Below are 17,996 nucleotides of genomic sequence, written 5' to 3'. Positions count from 1 at the left end.
TCTGTAAAAATTTCAAGCACATCATAACTTTAAAACCAGGATGAAAATCACCTGGTGAAATACAGGCAAAATATCAGAATTTTATTCAAAAAACCTGTAATTTAAACTTTGTTTCTAAAACATACAGAATACAGCAATCATGCTTAAGACTGATGAGAATTAGCACAACATGCACATTAATGTTGTTTCAGGTGAGTCTGGGTCAGGATGGCTGGTCTTAGACATAAAATTTGTTGTAATGCAAATGTTCAGCATTAGTAAATATTGTAAGTTGAATTGTAAGTAATAACAGAGTGAAAAAAAGCCATGCAGGGCCACTTCTGATTCACATTCAGGAAAATATTTGAAGTGGAGACTAGGCTCTCAATATATCTGTAAAATGTGATATTTGTTCTAGATGAAAAGACTTCTATGAATAGCTTGAAATGTCAAAACTGATGTCATGGTTTGAACTCCCCAAAAATCCAATTTCCAAGCCCCCCACAATTTGTCTCAATGTAAGAGAAGTTTTCAGACAGGCACAACTCAGCATGGGGGAATTATATCAAAATTTATTACTTACACAATAAATACTATAATACATGTATATACAACAATCTTAACTATTTCTCCTATGGTAAAGCAACATATTTACATAGATCAAATCCCTCCTTTTCCTCCAATAAAAAGCCCAGAAGGAAAGAAGAAGATCACTTTCAGGGCAGCACAATCTCTTCTCTTCCAAGCAGCAGTTTCGTTTTGTCATAGCTCGAAAATCTCTCTCTCTCTCTTCATTACAACACAGGGTTTTTTATTTCTCACTCCTCTCAGCCCTTCGACTCCAACCAAAGGTCTCTCCCGTGAGCTGCAAAGCAGTGACAAAAGTCGCCTTACCATGGTCATATCACAGGGTGCAAGGCATCCCGTGAAAGTCCCTCACTTGGGGGTCAAGTTCCCCCGAGTCAGAACGATTAGGGGCTCTCAGTTCAGTTTTTGCCCCAAGCATTCTAACAGAGCTTCTTTGCTCCGTCTCTGCTGCAAACGTGGCGGGGGGAGGCCACTTTCCCCGCATTCCTTGGTCTGACCGTCCTGGTCCAGCTCACAGGACATCTCCGAGTCCTCAGCTTCTCTCTCTCTCTCTAGCTGCTGCTGCACTTCGGAACTCCCTTCAAATGGAAGCCCACCCTCCTTCCAAAGGCGGGTCTAAAGGGTTTTGGGGAGTAATTCGGTCTTACCCCAAAACAGTCTCCGCTGAGTTTTCTTTGCTCTGTTGCTGGCCCTCTCTCTCTTCGTCGGACATCTCTGCGTCTCTCAGCCTGGCTATGTGCCATGTTGCTGCTTGCCGGTTATCTTCTCTTGCTCTGTGGAATTTCTCTGTATAGTCCTCTGGCCAGAAGCCAGTCTTAGCTCCGGCCATTCCGTGCTCCCTCCACTGCTGCTCCGGTGTCTTTCTGCCGTCCACTCACAGTGGAGAAACTCCCCCCCAGTCTTTGGCCACAGCACCCGTTCCAGTTTTAACACTGTGCCGGGCCCCCACAGCCTGGCTGGGAGCCTTGGCCCCTAGCGGGGCTCACTGGCCCCTCTCTCTAACACGTGGTGTCTCAAGTCATGGCTGCCTCTCCCTCCAGCTACGTATCAGGTCTCCTTTTCTGGTCTGTTGTAATATGTTAATTTCACAGGGGCAAACATGATTTGTTCAACACCAAGAACGCTACCACAACTGACTTTGGAGAAATCCAAGTGTGGAAGTCAGCCAGATACAGGGAAAAACTTGCCAGAGTTTCAAGATATATCTATGACATATTTTATTCACCACTACCATTCTATGTCTGTTACAGAACTATGTTAAACAAAAAACCCTTATGCAGCTGGATATCTTCATGTTTTATCTTTCTCAAATGTATGAGCAATATTTGAACTACTAAGAGATTTAAAAACTGCTAATTATCTTAAGCTTATATACTTCAGCCTATTCTCTCATTGGTCCTGTGAGCTACACTGCAGGGCACTACAGCCAACAATGATGATGGAAAAAGCTCTAGCATAAGAAGCTTAACAAACAGGCAGAGGAACTGAAAACTGTGACAGTTACCACTGCAGGTAACTCATGAGGTTGTCTCATACACTATAGAAGGGAGAGAAATAGATCCTGATACACACTGTACACTGTTTCATAGAAAGTCTAATGGAATGCTACCAGGCTGCAGTTTTTACTTACTTTCGGTCATAGGTCAGAACTAAAGGTATAGAGTTATAATAGATTTAATTTCATCTGATATTTTCATTCTGTGTTTTGTCATATGAACTTGCCTTTGTTGAGTACTCTACAGCAACAATATCAATTTGTTTGTTTCAAGATGGCAGAAACACAGTGATGTAATAAATAGTATGGGATCCAGTCAATAAAAACCCCTTAATTTTTCTACAGAAAATACTGGAAAAAGGATTAAATAATTTTATTAGGAACTCTAAGAGGTAAGAGATGCAAGACATAAGCCATAAAGAGATAATACTCTGATAACTGGTAACTTAATTGACCTGGGTAGAATTATTTTACCTATTTAATCTGTGTTTTAGTTTTTTTTCCTCAATTTGTCAGTTTTTATACTCCCTTCATATCTTCCTTTACTGAGCTTGTTACTAAATTTAAAGTTGAGAGGAATCCTAGCTACGTTTTTTTTTCTTTTCATTGAAATCAACAATACAACTGTCTTTTTCAGGGGGTCATGTTCTTCCAATCCAATTTCCTCAGAAGCGCACGTACCAGGAACTGCATTCATACAACTTCCTGGCAGCCCTGCACAGATACTAGCATGATAAGATTACAACCAAGTGAAGATTATGAGTGACTTATTACTGTTTCTTAATTTGTCAGTACTTTTGTATTCAGCACATTGATTACTTAAAAGTACTCCAATTACAATACTATTCTAGTTATAATATTATAAAATACTTTGACTTATCTTACTTTTCTTTTTGCAAGTGGACGAATGAGTCACCCTACCTGGATTTTCTTTCACTTGCCACTTCACTCTGCCATATGCAAAGAAAAGAAAAAGCAAGCTAAGTTTTCACTTAAAGAAAAGAATTATTGTGCAAAGGGAGTGCACTTATCTGAGTTATGTTTATAGTACTTAGTATTTTAATTCTATTTGACATTCCATGATAATTACTCCCTTCAGAATTATGAAAGAAAGATATTTATCCATCTGTTACAAACTTCTGCTCCCAAATTAAGAATAAGTAGAAAAGTAACCTCTAAAAATTCAAATTTATTACCAAAAGTTGATACTAGATATAAAAACAGTGGAATATCAGTTAATTAGAAAAACTGAAAGCAAGAATCAAATCACATGTGTATATGAGGTACACAAAAATAAAACTCGAAACAGAAGAACAAAACAAACAAAACCAAATTACTTTTAAAGAAAAATCTTGTGTGAAGTATCTCTCCAGGAACACATCAAAGGAGAATATGCCATTCAGATGACATATTTTATCCGTTGCTTAATTTACTGAAGAGTTCAGACAATGTACCATTATTGACACATCAAATTTTTTTACAATGTGTTGCTGCGATGACCAACAGGTACAGGATACAAGAGTTTAAGACCTCTCCCCTTTCTCCCACCCACAGGAAGTATACAGTCAGCCCCTACTGCCTCACAGATATCCAAAACATTATCAACCAGATGGCTTGGTTCAGAAGGACATCTATCCTGATGCTCGTTATGTCACAGTTCTTTCTCTTCCAAACTACGAGTATTACAAATGAGATTCATCTGAGAATCATGGAAGGAAACAGAGATTCCACAGGTACTACAGACACCTGGGCCAGTGATTGAGCTGGCAGATACTTACTGACGTTGGGGAAAAAACAATACCATTGAAGAATGTCAACTAGCTCAGTACTGTAAGTGCTGTTTTTCATAGGAAACAGAGAACGTGACCATTTAAGGCCATTAAAATATTACGGAGTAGTGTGTGGGGGGGTCACGAACAGGGATGTATTATGTTTTGTCATAACCTGAATTCCGCTTCAGGTAACTTGCTTACCCAAAATCTTCTCTGTAAATATTAGACATTAATCATTCTAACATTCCGTCAAGAATTTTTTCCCAGATATCAAAACTTTTGCTTGAGAGAGAGATTACATATGTCACATTTTTGTATCATAATATATCTATGGCCTAGATACTGAATGCAGAAGTAAAAATGGAGGCATCCTGGAGCTTTCAGGCATGAAAACCTTCTCAAGCACTGCAAAAAAAAAATCATAAACTAATACTTTAAAAGATGCATTTTATAAATATATAGACATGTCACAGTTTTGCAAAACTCAAGGGTTTTTTTCATTCCCCAACACCCTTTTTTCATATTGTCCTAAGTTAAAGGGAAAGTAACTTACTTGCAAATGTCATCTTCTGGGTCCTCAAGCCCAAATCTTTCATCAAAAGTAAGCTGTATCCATACATTTTCATCTAGTGCTACTAATCTCCACACTAGTACAGTATTGCGTGGATATGTGTGTGGAAACTTGGGGCTGTGAATACTTCCATTAGTAGTCACAGTAATTATCTTCTCATGGTGAGGATCCTGCACACCTATAGTAAAGACACAAAACAGATGCATTAATACTCATTCTTTCTCCTTTTCCCAAAGTGTTCGTATAGAATGCACAGATAAAGACACTTTTTTTTTGTTTGCTTTTCTTCATCTTGCGAGAATTTGTGTTTGGAAAGTCCATATAGTACAAACCACACGAAAATCATAAGTATTACTTTCATGGCAAAAAGTTATTCAAACCCAAGTCTCAACTGCTGTTCAGAATGCAGAACAGAAGTTCAAGTGGAAATAAATGTGACTGCACAAGTGGACTCCTCACGTCCACCAGCCCAAGGGCTACATCATGCAGCCTGCTGATGGTTTCAGTTCTTTATTACTGGAGATTGCACAGAAATCACAGAAGGGTAGAGGCAGAGGTCTGCTCACATCTACCACAAAAGATACAATACAAATTTGTCTCTTGTTAATGGAGACTGTCCTACATTTACTAGGTCAACTGATAAAAATTTTGATGACCGAGGGCTGTATCAGAGCAAAGTTGTCCTCACATACAGGAAAGAAACTGGGACATGTTTGGGAAACATGGGAAAATCACCAATGTAAAAAATCGGGCATTTACAGATGAGCCACCATCAAGGGCATTCCTCAAAATTGTTCACAGCATTGTTAGACTAAATATATGCAAAATTAAATTAACATTTTACAATATGTCAAGAAATTAATTAAAAAGAAATAAGGCAACTATGTTTGATTTTTAAAGCCACAGTAACACTGAAACTACTGAAAAGACCTATTCAGGTTATCAATTCATAACGAAGGAGAGGGAAAGGACTCATTTGGTGAGCAGCAGCCATGCCTTTCAGAGCCACAACAACTCTCTTCACATTAACCCAAGAAACCTCATTCTCAAGTGTCCAATATTCACAAGAATTCATATTCACCTGCTGCAATCAGCTCATATTGGGGATTTAGTTGCAAAAAGAAAAGGTACTGATCTAATCTGGATACAGTTTAACCTTGTGACATACAGTGATGAAATCTCTAAACTACAAAATTTATTTCTATAAGTATGTCGAATGAAAACCACCTCTTTATGCTACAGTACATGACTTTGTTATCTTTGGCTTTTTCTAAAAACCTGTATACAATGAGGTTGATATTTCAGTCAGTAAATTATAGGAATTGTCAGAGTTATCTATTTATAACTTTTGTAACAAAATAAGGTTGTAGGTTTCTATTGCAGAGTTAATATTACTTTGTTTTCAGCTATTCACCGTCTTTTTCATTTAGATACTTTATCATTTTTCTGATTTTTTTTTTTAATAACCAGCATTATGGTAATATTCATTTGAAGCTATAAAAGACATACATACTTCAGTCTACTATGAAAATACACACTGCAATTGTACCTTATTATAGCTACATGTAAAGGTTGACAGCTAAATGAGTGTCGTGCAAGAAAAGAAGGCCGCAGAAACTGCATTGCTATTTTAAAGTAATCTATACTCAAATATAATTTAAAGTCTGACAGACTTTTCCCTTCTATTCCTTTGGATTTGTGCCTTCCACTTGTGGTATGAAACCGGTAAATTTTCAGTAGAATGGATGCTTACATAAAACTGATGGAGTGTGGTCTTGCCAGTGTCCACACACCCTTGCAGAGGACTGACTGCAGTAAGAGAGGATAGCGTGCAATAACAAGAAAAAAAGGCATAAACCCAGAATTCCTAATTTAGATACTTCACTGGGTTTTTGTTAGCTGAGTCACTAGCATTTTTCTGTAATGTACAGTCTGTCAGCTGAGCTGCATGTGAAACACAGGAGCCAACAATAATAAAAATTACTTTCCCAGAGGTTAGTACACCAGTGTGCTATTTCCAAAGTATTCAAAGGACCACCATTTCAAAGATGGTGTCAAAGCACAGTATCTGATGAGACTGTAATCAGTGGTCTGTTTTGTCTTTAAAAGCACAAACATGATTACAAAGCAGGATATATTTCACAACATATTAAAAAGTGTTTTCTTTTGCATCATCAGGACACTGATAACAGCGCTGCAAGTGAGGACTGTAAATAGTCCAGGCATATCAAATGAGAAGTTGATAAAAAGGGGCAAGAGAATGAAAAGATGTGTCAATTTAGTTAAAAAAAAATTATTGGCACCTCCAGTACCTTCAAGCTTCTCCATTTGTAATGGAAAAATAGCTACTTACTTTAGCACACAACAGTGTTACATGAACATATCAAATTCACACACACACACACCACTTGCTCCATTTCAAATATTTGCTCTCACACAGTGGAAGTTCTTCTCTTACAAAAGAATTATTTTGTATGACTACAAAGGCAAGCAATTGCTGTCACTGAAGAATGAAGCTTGTTATTTCTCTAAGCTTCAATATTCCTTTTTATCCATTCTACATAAATTGTTCCAGTGTACTTTAAAAAGCTTTCCTCATTCTACAGAGTTCATGGATGTTCTGAAAATTTCTTTTTAGTATACTGTGTGAAAAGCACAGGTACCTGAACACAGCTAAGATGAGACTATATTATCTGTTCTTTGTGGAATGACTTTGCAATTCTTGGCTTTATTTTAGGTATAAATCAGTCCAATTTACACTTAAAAGAGAGTAACAAGCTCACTCAGATTTACAGTGGTCAGCTGTATAACTCCAAAGCTATATGCATAGCTGCTGTGAACTGTCTGCCCTTCTATTAACAACTGTCCTCCGCACCCTCACCCTGCCCCACAACTGCAAAAAAAAAAATTAAAAAAAGATTACTGCACAAACACCATTGAATAACTCTGAAACATCACTTTAGGCAAGGACTGAGGTAGGCAAGGCACCACCTCAGCCAGGATGCAACAATACCACACAAGGGAAATGGGGACAAGACAAGGACCAAACCAATGTATTTGCATCTTCAGTAAAAAGCTTAATCAGATGATGAGCAACTGAGATCACTCAGGAGAAAGTCCTGGAAACAATCCAAATCAGAAGGAAAAAACCCCTGAGTTGACCCAGGGATATGACACGGTTACTAGGAAAGGACAGCACATGCTTAGCATAGCCTGAAGTTGAAGAATGAGTCACCGCAGCATCTTTGATGTGCTAAAAGATGCTATCACCAGATTTATACATCTATCAATGCGAAAAGTCTGACCCTGAAAATAACATGATTCCAAGCATTCTGAAAGCACGGCAGTGCCTAACCCTTCCACCGACGTGGTAATGCAGAAGAAAAACCACAGTATCACCAAACAGATCAGCAAATGCCACTGTAAACTGAAATTCAACCCACCGACTAGACAAGCTCATTCCTGCCTACTTCAAAGTAGGCCTCTTCCCCTATGGGCACAACACATTTCACTAAGATCAGTGCTGACACTTTTTAAATATAGCAAATAACTACTTCTTAGTACATTGTAATCTCTACATTTTAGCAAGGGTCATGGGTAAAACAGACAAATGCATACAGTTCTGGAACAGAAGAGGAGCTGCAGAAGAAAAGAGGAGCACCATGAGTGGAGTAACGGCCTCGGCACTGATTTACCTGAAAGGTCACGTAGTACCAGTAAAATTATTTTTTTTAAATCCTTTTGCTAAAACTACAGTAATTTCACAACAGGATGAGAGTACTGCTAATCACACACTGTTAGTATATTATTTGGTTAATTTCATACTATAGCCCTAAATTATAAAAAACACCTTTTAGGCCTTCAGAAACAGCATTAGCTCACATGTGTCTATCACTGCTTAAAAAAAAAATAAAGCCAAATTCAAACATAAGTCTCCAAACATTTACCAATTAAGATTAGAGATTTTTTCAGATATACAGTAACGTTGCAGTTTGAGTCCTCTGCTTTGACAGTAACTAGTTACTCATTACCAAAGAACTTCAGAGGAAGTAGGGTTTTTTAACTAAAGTAATTGAAAAGATTTCCTGACAGCATTCCCATATAATTTTTACAACATCCCCATATGTACAGAAACTTGATTTCATGCAAGAAATTCTCTGAAATGTAACATAACATGCCATTTCTTCCTTTTTCACCAGGCTTTCTGAAAGCAGTAAGTCTACTTTCAAAAGTAGTAACTCAAGGCATACAGGGGTACCTCTTTCTATCCTGTCTCTGGTTCAATTGCCTCCAGGCACTTCTTAGCTATTATCTGATCGCAACAGTCAATTGAAATTTAACTCTTTTGCCAGGCACAAAAGAAAAGCTGGAAAGTCATCTGTTATTGGCAGAAAATTGAAGACAAATAGCTCTGTTCAATATTGTTTGTACATAAAATGGCTATCAGGACAAAGCCACTCAAAATCATATAAATGCTACTTTCCAGGGACCTCTGGAGACCTCCAGTCCCAGCTCCTGCTTCGGTTACAGTTCTCACTCACACCAGAGCAGCACACCCATTTGGGGGTTGGCATTTTCTAGCCAATACTCAATGCCCCTCAAGGATGGAAACTCCACAGTGCCTTGGGATAACTTGTTCCAGTGCTGCACTACCTCTCTAGGTAAGATGTTTTTCCTAATGTCCAATCTAATCCCCCCAAGCTGTAATTTCTAAATATGTTTTTTTCTGTTGTGTTTTTTTGTTTTGTTTTGGGGTTTTTTTGTTTGTTGGTTTGGTTTTTTGGGATTTTTTAGGATTTGTTCTGGTTTTACACCCTGTACCTCTACCAGGAAGAGTTTAACTTGGCCACCCTTGAAACTGCTCTTCAAGCAACTGGAGGCCTGCTATGACTGTCTCACAGCCTTCTCTTCCCCAGACCAAAGAAGCCATGACTCCTCACCGTCCACTCACTGCCTGCCACCAACCAGGTGCTGAGCCTTCAAGCCTGGCCATCCCATCAATTTTCAACTTACCTAGCAAGCAGCCTGTTCTTACCAACCATTGTGCCTCAAGTACCACAAGAAATGTTTTTGAATCATACAGGCTGTTCTTTCATCATCACTTTTTAAGTAATAAGAAAAGAAAAATTAAATTGGCCTGCTGTATCTCCTAAGATAGCTTTCCTAAGCAGTATGGTCTGTAGCTTTTCTGGGACAAATTTCTTGAGACAGATCTAGACTACTGTGGATTTTCCATTTTCAGTTGCTTCTATAATATAGCTACCTATTTGAAATCTTGACATGATTCTTCAGGTATTAGTAAGAAATTAGAGAGAGAGACAAGTGCATACCCATAGTACACACATAATATACACATATAAGCTGTCTACCATCACAAATTCAACTTCTAACTAGAAATCTGCTAATCTGCACCATTACTTGTTACCTAAATTAGCAAATGTAACCAAATACAATTTATAAAGTATTATATAGGTGTAAAGTAACAAAGTAGAAACGTATAGGAGAAATATTACATTTTGTTTACATCACTCTTCCCTCTGACACATACTTAACTCACACACTTTAAAAGGCATGTGAAAAAATTCTAGTTCACACAACTCAAGATGAATGTATAGAGGACTGAATTTGTTTTAAACCCCACAATCTAACCTATTCCTTTTTTCTTCAGTTACTGTTTTGAATTCAAACTTGTACTGTTACCTTAGGCACTGAATATCATACACTATTTGACTGCTGGCTAAAGGTCTTTCTGCCTTTCACATTATGTGGAGGACTGAACACAGATGAAGTGAGCAGAGAAGCAAAAGTTTTCTAATCGATCTTCAGGAACCCTCAGTTTTGGCAGCTGGTCCAACAGGGAAGGACAAAAGGAAGAAAAAGAAAGCTGGGAGAAAGGAGGGGGAAAAAAAAAGAGCATGGAACTGCAGTAACAGATTTAATAAAGTTTCCAAACAGTTGTGTGACTTGCAGAAGATAATCATAACTAATCATAAACTAACAAACCTTTTTTGATTCCAAATTGCATCAAGAAACAAAAATGAGTTTATACTTTTACTTTACAAGTTTTTATTTTATAACCTTCAAGTATTCTGCCAGCGCTTTGCCTAGTACTCTGGCTTTTGCTCAAAGAAGAGGATGGCAATTAAACAGGGTTTGGGTGTTTATTTTTTTTGTGCACAGTAAATCTTCTTGCATTAAAAGTAACCTCTATTGAGATCTGTTTTCAGACCAAACTCTTTTGGAAGGCAGTCTTTGTTCTGAACTTCTCAATAGCTTTTAAAACTAGATAAATACCACATTTTAGCCAAGATAAAGAATTCTTTTTGGTAAATGTTAGATGAGGTAACTTTTTGGTGTTATCACATGCTCAAAGATCTAATTATTCTAGAGTGTTCCGATAAGCATTTAGTCCAATGTCCACAGGTAAAGTCTTGACTGCACTGGAATCAATATTAAAGCTCCCACTGACTTGGATATGAAAGGAGTTCCATCTATACTAAATACATAAACCTGCTAGAATTATTTTATGATGTACTGATCTGCTTTTTTCATCCTGAAATAGATAGGATTATTGGTACATTGCATATTCATAAAACAAATACAGATTCCAGTTATTAAAAAATTAACAAAGAGTTCTGGATGACAATTAGTAGTTAAACTTCTTATAAGCAACATCCTTCTTTTCTCTTATGGATAAAACAAATGTCAAGCTTGTCCTTTTGATATTTTTTTTCTCATTTGTTCTTGTCTCAGGTTTTTTTCCTAATAAAATTATTATACAGTAAGTAACTATCACATAACATACAGACTCTAGTCAAGGATTGCTCCCTATCTCTGTCACCTAGTTTGAGTGACCCGAGTCATCTCAGACAAAAAAGGCATCACTTACAGAAAGAAAATTTTGGCCTCTTCCCCCAACCAATATTATTCAGATATTTAACAAATTAATCCAGAATCATGAGTTGTTCTGGAGGTGCACAGATAAAGAGAGGCAAGGATATAAAATTTCCAGCAGAAAGTGTTGTGGAAGTTTCACAAGCACTATATTATATTTAATTCCAGTAAGATCTTTTTGTGGGTGCACTGCCATACAGAAATGTAAAGGTATTAGTAACTAAAATCATACATGTTTACAAGATTGCAGATGGGATATAAAAGTCTCCTTGCTACATGCAGGCAGAATAAAACAGTGAGAAGCTAATCTGATTCTACATCTACAGCTTGTATGCAAGAAGAAAACACATCCTGCTGCTAGTGATGCACAAATTTTAATTTAAATACTATTGTCTAAAGGAATATACTTCAAGAGAAGAATGATCTTTAGTTTCTATTTTTGATTAGTCATATATGGCTTAGATAACAGCTAGGCATTTGACCCTCATCTATGTCATTACTGTAGTAGATACAGTAGAAGAATCATTCTAAGTGCACCGGTCAGGATGAATAAGATAGAACTTAAAATACCTGTGTGCACAGCAAAAGAACAGCTGTTAAACCCCCATTTTTCTTAATTTAAATGTTTTACAATTCATTTACACTTGCAGTATGGTCTCTGAATGCCAAACTAGTATCTGAAAGTGTGGTGACAAAAACAAAGCCATAACAAAATGGAGGGAGAAAGAGTGGAGAGAAGAGATAGGAGAGGAAAATGAAAAAAACAAAGGAAAAATCCACCATTCTGAGTGGATCACTCCCCCTACCACTGCAAGGACTGGCAGATAGTAAAAAGCTCCATGATCAATAGTATCCAGGGCAGACAACAGTTATCATCAGCCTAAACACTTGACCTTCACTCATCAACAGCATGAGGTCATCATGACTTTCTTATCTTTCTACAAAAAGACCTCTCTTGACATTTTTCTTTTCAGCTATATTCCAGGACATCAATCCTCTACATAATATGTAATGTTTTCTGTTTCCTATTTTCTCTTCCCCTGTGGAAGGGGTGTTTTACATAATGACCACTCACAAGTCCCTCTATACAAAATGATGTCAATAGATATTGAAAATTGTTGAAGTTGAAACAAAGCCTAACAGTATACAGTGATGGATCCATTTTCCAGGTGCATCTTGTGGAAGGCCAGAACATCAGGTTCAGTGTTCTTTGCTAATGAACAGATAAAATGAGTAGTCCTGAATGATAAGAAAGTTCGGGAAGAGAAAGGCTTCTGAAAGCTACTTACCCAGGTTTTAAAAAGCACGTGATTAAAATGGTGTGGGATAGAAGGAATTGCAAGTCTCCTTGGAAAAGTACAACTTGCTAAACATGAAAAATGTCAGTAGAAAAGACGTGCAGTAAGATTTAAGAGAGAAACCAGGAAACAAACACAAACAGTAAGTCAGGAAATCAGGAAAAGGTTTTCTCAGCTGGAAATATTTATACTTAGTAAGAGATAAAAAAGATATTTATTTACTTTATAAAGAAAAAAATGTATTTTTAAAATCTTATGTGTTTGGGAAGTTTGGGTGAAGAAATATTAGTATTTTCAAATATGTAATCTTTCCAATTCTGCTACTTAAAATAGTTGTTTGTTTTTTCCTCTGGGAACTGATTTAGAAGAACTTTGAAAAAATATAACTTAATTCCTAGATGTAAACAAACATCAACAGAAAGTATAACTAAAAATAATATCTATGGCAATAACAGAAACTGAAGCGAACGTAAAAACCATCACATATGAATGCTCAATCCCAGCACTTCCAATTTGTTTTCAATTTTATTATGACACCATTTAGAAGCTACATCCAAAATTAGCTTTGTTAGTACTAAAGACCACACACGCCCACACAGTATCAGTCAGTCTGTCTTGAAAAGCTATACATACCAGCCGAGGTAGAAAGGGACAAGGAAACAGAGCAGTATTACCCTGATTTTCCAGGCTGTGCATGGCACAGAGTGGTTACAAGTGCAAGTAGATAACTTTAAGAAAACAATGAAATTAACCCGGATCTCCTTTCATCTCAGTTAAAAGCATTTGTTTCAATGCCATATCTTCAAACCTAGTTGTATGTCATTTTCTAATACTAGCTATTGCTCTCCATATGCTTTTAAACGCATGTGATTCACGTCCTTCACAGAAAAAATTCTTTAAAATCTGACCTATTTGAAATTTTCACTTCTTTGTCTTAAGTCAAACGTTGCTGAAAAGCAAGGCTTAATTTTATTTTGCCCCGTTTCTTTATGATTCCTTCAGTTTATATTGTGCAGCACCCGTTAAGAGCAGATACTAGTAAACATTTGGGAAAAAGATTATCCATGGTCCTTGTGGAATTTAGTCTGAATAAATAGACTCTATGGATACGGTATGTGTTAAACAGCTCTCTCTCATATTAGGTATTATTCAGAATGAAAAAATAACCCCAGCCTGATCATGTTTCAAGAGCTGGGAAAAAAAAAAAATGATAAAACTACCACCCTAATCTTTACAAATACAAACCCTGAAATGCTTTAGTTTGAGTTTTCCATTGTTTTGCTACTTGCATGGATTTTATTTTTTTAATTCCTCATACAGTAGAGTATGTTATAAACATAACAATTCAAATACTTATGAAGATCATCAGTCATATTCTAAGTTCTGAAAAGAAAGTGTTGCTCAAGACCATTTTGAAAAGCATTACTTCTAACATTTTTAGTCAGAAAATTAGAGATGAAGTCATGTAAGAGGGGACATAAAAGAAAACCAAAGATTTAAGGATTTGTGCACTACAATTGAAGGTGTGAGTGAGTGCAGCACATGTAGGGCTAGTTTTAACTACTGAGCAAGAGTATCTATTAAAATGAAGCCTATGTGGCATTCAGTTCACTGTCAAAAATGCAGAGACTCCTAAGCAAACTACAAAGTTTGTGCCAAACTCTTAGTACAGAAGTGACATTGCTACTGGAAACTCCAAAAGCCAGCTTAAAGCTGCCTCAGGCTTGCATCACATATACAGAATATTTATCTCCAGCATATCTTTATGTTAAAAAGGCAAGAGAAACAAATAAAGTACTCTAAAGAAATTATTTAGCATCTTTTCATGTATTTTCTGAACTGGACTACACCATACTTACAAATTCAGAGACAAAAAAACATTACATCTTTAACATACATTAAAGGAAAAAATATTTTAGCTTCTATTAGCCTGGTAAAACAAAGTTTTTGCAATAATAGAACGTCTTCATCTCATTAAAATTTGATTGCTAGAAGATGATTTTGCAGAAAGTGGTCATGCAATATCAATACAGATTTGCAGACATGAATGCAATGCAACTGTTATTGAACTGGAAGACCTTCAGGTAGTCAGAGCTCAGTACAAAATCAAACTTGAAACACACATGCAACACTAGAAAAGTACCCTTCCATAACAGGATTTGCATGTCTAGAAGCAATTCAGAAAGGAAGCACGAGTCCAGCTAAAGCAGACAGTCTGTCTTTCTGCAAGAAGAAAATGAGAAAGTTTTGTACAATACGATATCACCATATGGAGGAATAATACTTTTTACAACTCTATTAACATGCATCTCTGGTCCTCCAGGCTATTGAACTTATGTACACATGAAGACCAAGGATATTTTTTATAGAGAGTCCACAATGACAAGCATTTGATATTTAGACTAACTGGTGAGAATTTTCTTAGGATTGGATAAATTTTCTAGCTTCAGCAAGAGAACTCTTGCCATTTTCTCTAAATAAGTAAAATACTTGCCATTTTCAGGTAATTGCAAGTGGTATAAGCCTAATGGATCATTCAGCCTTTACTCTTCAGGGAAGTCAGATGAGCAATAACCTCACATTTGCAAACAATTTATCCTTATTTTACTCTGCCCTTTGCATTTTTCCTAAGATCATAAATGCACAATAAAGCATCCATAAGAGACCTGTATGCCACCGGCTAGTGTATTGTACATGCTATTTTATGTAAAACCACTTCCAAAAGACCCTTTTGCTAATCTAGTATAGCAGGTGTCTCTGAGAAGGACGAAGAGCAGGGCCCAAACACCAACACAGTCACAATTTATGCCACTGAAAAGATCATATGCAGTGGTGTGGTCTTCAGAAACCTATTGGTATACTGATTTGGGCTTCATTGCCCAGAGTTGCCATTGTTCACCTTATTTCACATGCTAACTTATAATTTTAGTTATTCACATATAATTTATTACTTCTTTCACACATGAAGCTCAAGTTTCTATCACTAGATCATTTAATATTTTTTCCTATCTTTAATATAAAATCTTCCTATGGAGTTATGTTTCATGCAAGATCAAGAAGCCTTATATAGGCTGAAGAAAGCTTCACAGTTGTAAAATGAAAAGTGACATTTGAAACTCTTAAGTCACTCCAATATCTCTAGTTTCAGAGAAGTTTCCCAGTTGTCAACTTTCTAAAACTATATAAGTTTTTAAAACTATCTGTCTGTGGTCTTCTCAAGAGTCTTTGGCAATGCTGTATACAGATATATTCTTTTAACATAATTTGTTCAAACAGAATTGCATCAAAAGCTACTGTTCAGTTTGAAATCCAGCATGAGAGGTATGCTGCTTTCCACAACAGTCTTATCTTCAGTGTTATTCAGGATCAGTATGCAGCCAGACCTGTCACTTTACCTTTTTTAAAACTTTAACCCTTGCCAAACCATCTATACCAGTCTTTGGTGTTCTTCAAATTCTTTGGAAAACACAGGTAGGCATATGGGACGGTTAAGGGAAAACAGTGGTTAAAATGCACTTTGCACAATGTCTCTGCAGTTATGAAGAACATGAAAGCAGTATAAATGGAAATCAAACCCTTAGTAGGGAAGCTTGAAGACTGCCCTGAAGGGACTGGCTTCAGTATAGACAATATGATTTGGTTTAAGAGTCAATGGCAGAACAAATAGTGAGGCACCTGAGTAGTGCTCTCTTGCCCAGTATGGGTATTGGAAGTTCATCTGTCCACTAATAAATAAGAGCTACTTCCCTGATAATTTATCCTAGGTCAACAGTAAGCTAGGACAGGATACTTCATGAAAACCACTTTCTAGTCTCTTCACTCGCTTTTTGGAAGGGGTTTTGGATGCCAGTTATGTTTGAGTCTGTATTCTTGTTTGAACTCATTGAGGTGGAAGGTAGAACTATAAATTTCACAGGCACAGAACCACACTTCTTAACTGCAGTTTGAACAACTTGAATTCAAACTTCACATCACATCACAAGTCTCAAGGCAAAAAAAGAAATTGCACCCCAGGACTCTGTTTACTAAAACAATTTAAATAGAAAGCATTTTGCCCTAGTTACATTTGGAGTCCCTATACAACGACTCGAGCGTTAATTCTCATACTGTAATTGTAATAGAGAATTATATATTTTAAAATAGAAGAAAACTATAACAATTTCAATAAAATGAAACATTGACTTATATTAAGGCACTGCATTTTTCCAGGGCATAGCAGCAAGTTACAATACGGAAGTGAACAGCTTTTATAAAGAAGGACATCTTGATGCACATTCCATTTATAATTTTATGCCTAAAAATTCCAATGTGTCCCCAACAGAAGGCATTTATTAACTAGTTTCAGCACTAGTAGGTGAAGCCAGTAATTCAATTGCAAAAAACCAAGATAGGAATATCAAGCCCTCATGACTTTGTGTAAATTAGAATGAACAAAACAATTAATACATGCATAATCTAATCCAGCACCGCTATTAATGAGGTGTTTGAGTCAGTTGGTGATAAACAGTCTACAATCGCTAAACATACATATCTCGCACACGATGGCTGAAGAAGAAAGTAAATATTTTTCATATCTAATCAGTTCTCCTTTTCAGAATTTTAGCAATATCAGTGTCTACAAACTTTGATGGTGCATAATTTTGTTTACTTAATCCACCATAGCACTGCATGAAAAAATTCTATACATGTAGAATGTCTAAAACAAATCTGAAATTTGTTAATTCAGTGCTTACCGAAATTTCTAGCTGTGTTAATCTTATCTTTTTATTTCTAGACACCTTAGCTGAAGTCTATTTTATGAGACTCTTGCAAAAAAAAAATAAATAGAAAGGTCCAAAGTGCCATGGCAGCTGTTCTGTTTGAAACTGGAAGCTTGAAGTTAACATTATAGTATGCCACAGGTAAAGTATTATCTGCACATCAAAGCATCACTGCTGTAAAGAAATATGAAGCAATGGATGCCAAATGTTGTCTACCTCCACTCTGAAGCTGATTAAGAAAGCAAAGATTACTGAGTGAAAATAACCAAGAACATGTTCTGGATTTGTGGGGAGTGGGGCGGTCTTGTTCTTTCTACTGTTGCTTGTTGCTTGTTTTTATAGAGCATATTAACATGTTTAAAATTTTTCAGGAACTAAATACAGAGAATAGTGTTGGCCTTCTGTAAAAGCAGAAAAGTTACATGATCACCTTGGTAAATTTTACTTTTTGAGGATTTCTTCCTCACTGACTGGATTTGAGGGAAGTAATCAATTTATCTCAATTTAAATTTACACAATTTGTATTTGTAGTCTCAGAATTATGAAGTTCGCTTCTGAGAACATAATTCTCACAGAAGATTATTTTAAAACATAGGCATTATATGCAATTTTTGTTAGGGTGCACAAAAAAAATCAAGT

The 17,996-nt window shown here is 36.4% G+C and overlaps 1 protein-coding gene across 1 annotated transcript in view; it reads right to left on the bottom strand.

Annotated features, from left to right (window-relative positions):
- Positions 1-17,996, bottom strand: part of PDGFC (platelet derived growth factor C) — a 122,681-nt gene that overhangs the window by 49,114 nt on the left and 55,571 nt on the right. The window contains exon 2 of the mRNA XM_027676862.1: positions 4,388-4,583. Within this exon, the coding sequence (XP_027532663.1) occupies positions 4,388-4,583 (196 nt within the window). The remainder of the gene's footprint in view (positions 1-4,387; positions 4,584-17,996) is intronic.

This window comes from Neopelma chrysocephalum, unplaced genomic scaffold (genome assembly GCF_003984885.1).
Source record: "Neopelma chrysocephalum unplaced genomic scaffold, ASM398488v2 Primary Assembly neopelma1_42b, whole genome shotgun sequence".
NCBI lineage: Eukaryota > Metazoa > Chordata > Aves > Passeriformes > Pipridae > Neopelma > Neopelma chrysocephalum.
The sequence above is the reverse complement of the archived record's forward strand: the minus strand, read 5'-3'. Positions and strand labels throughout refer to the sequence as shown.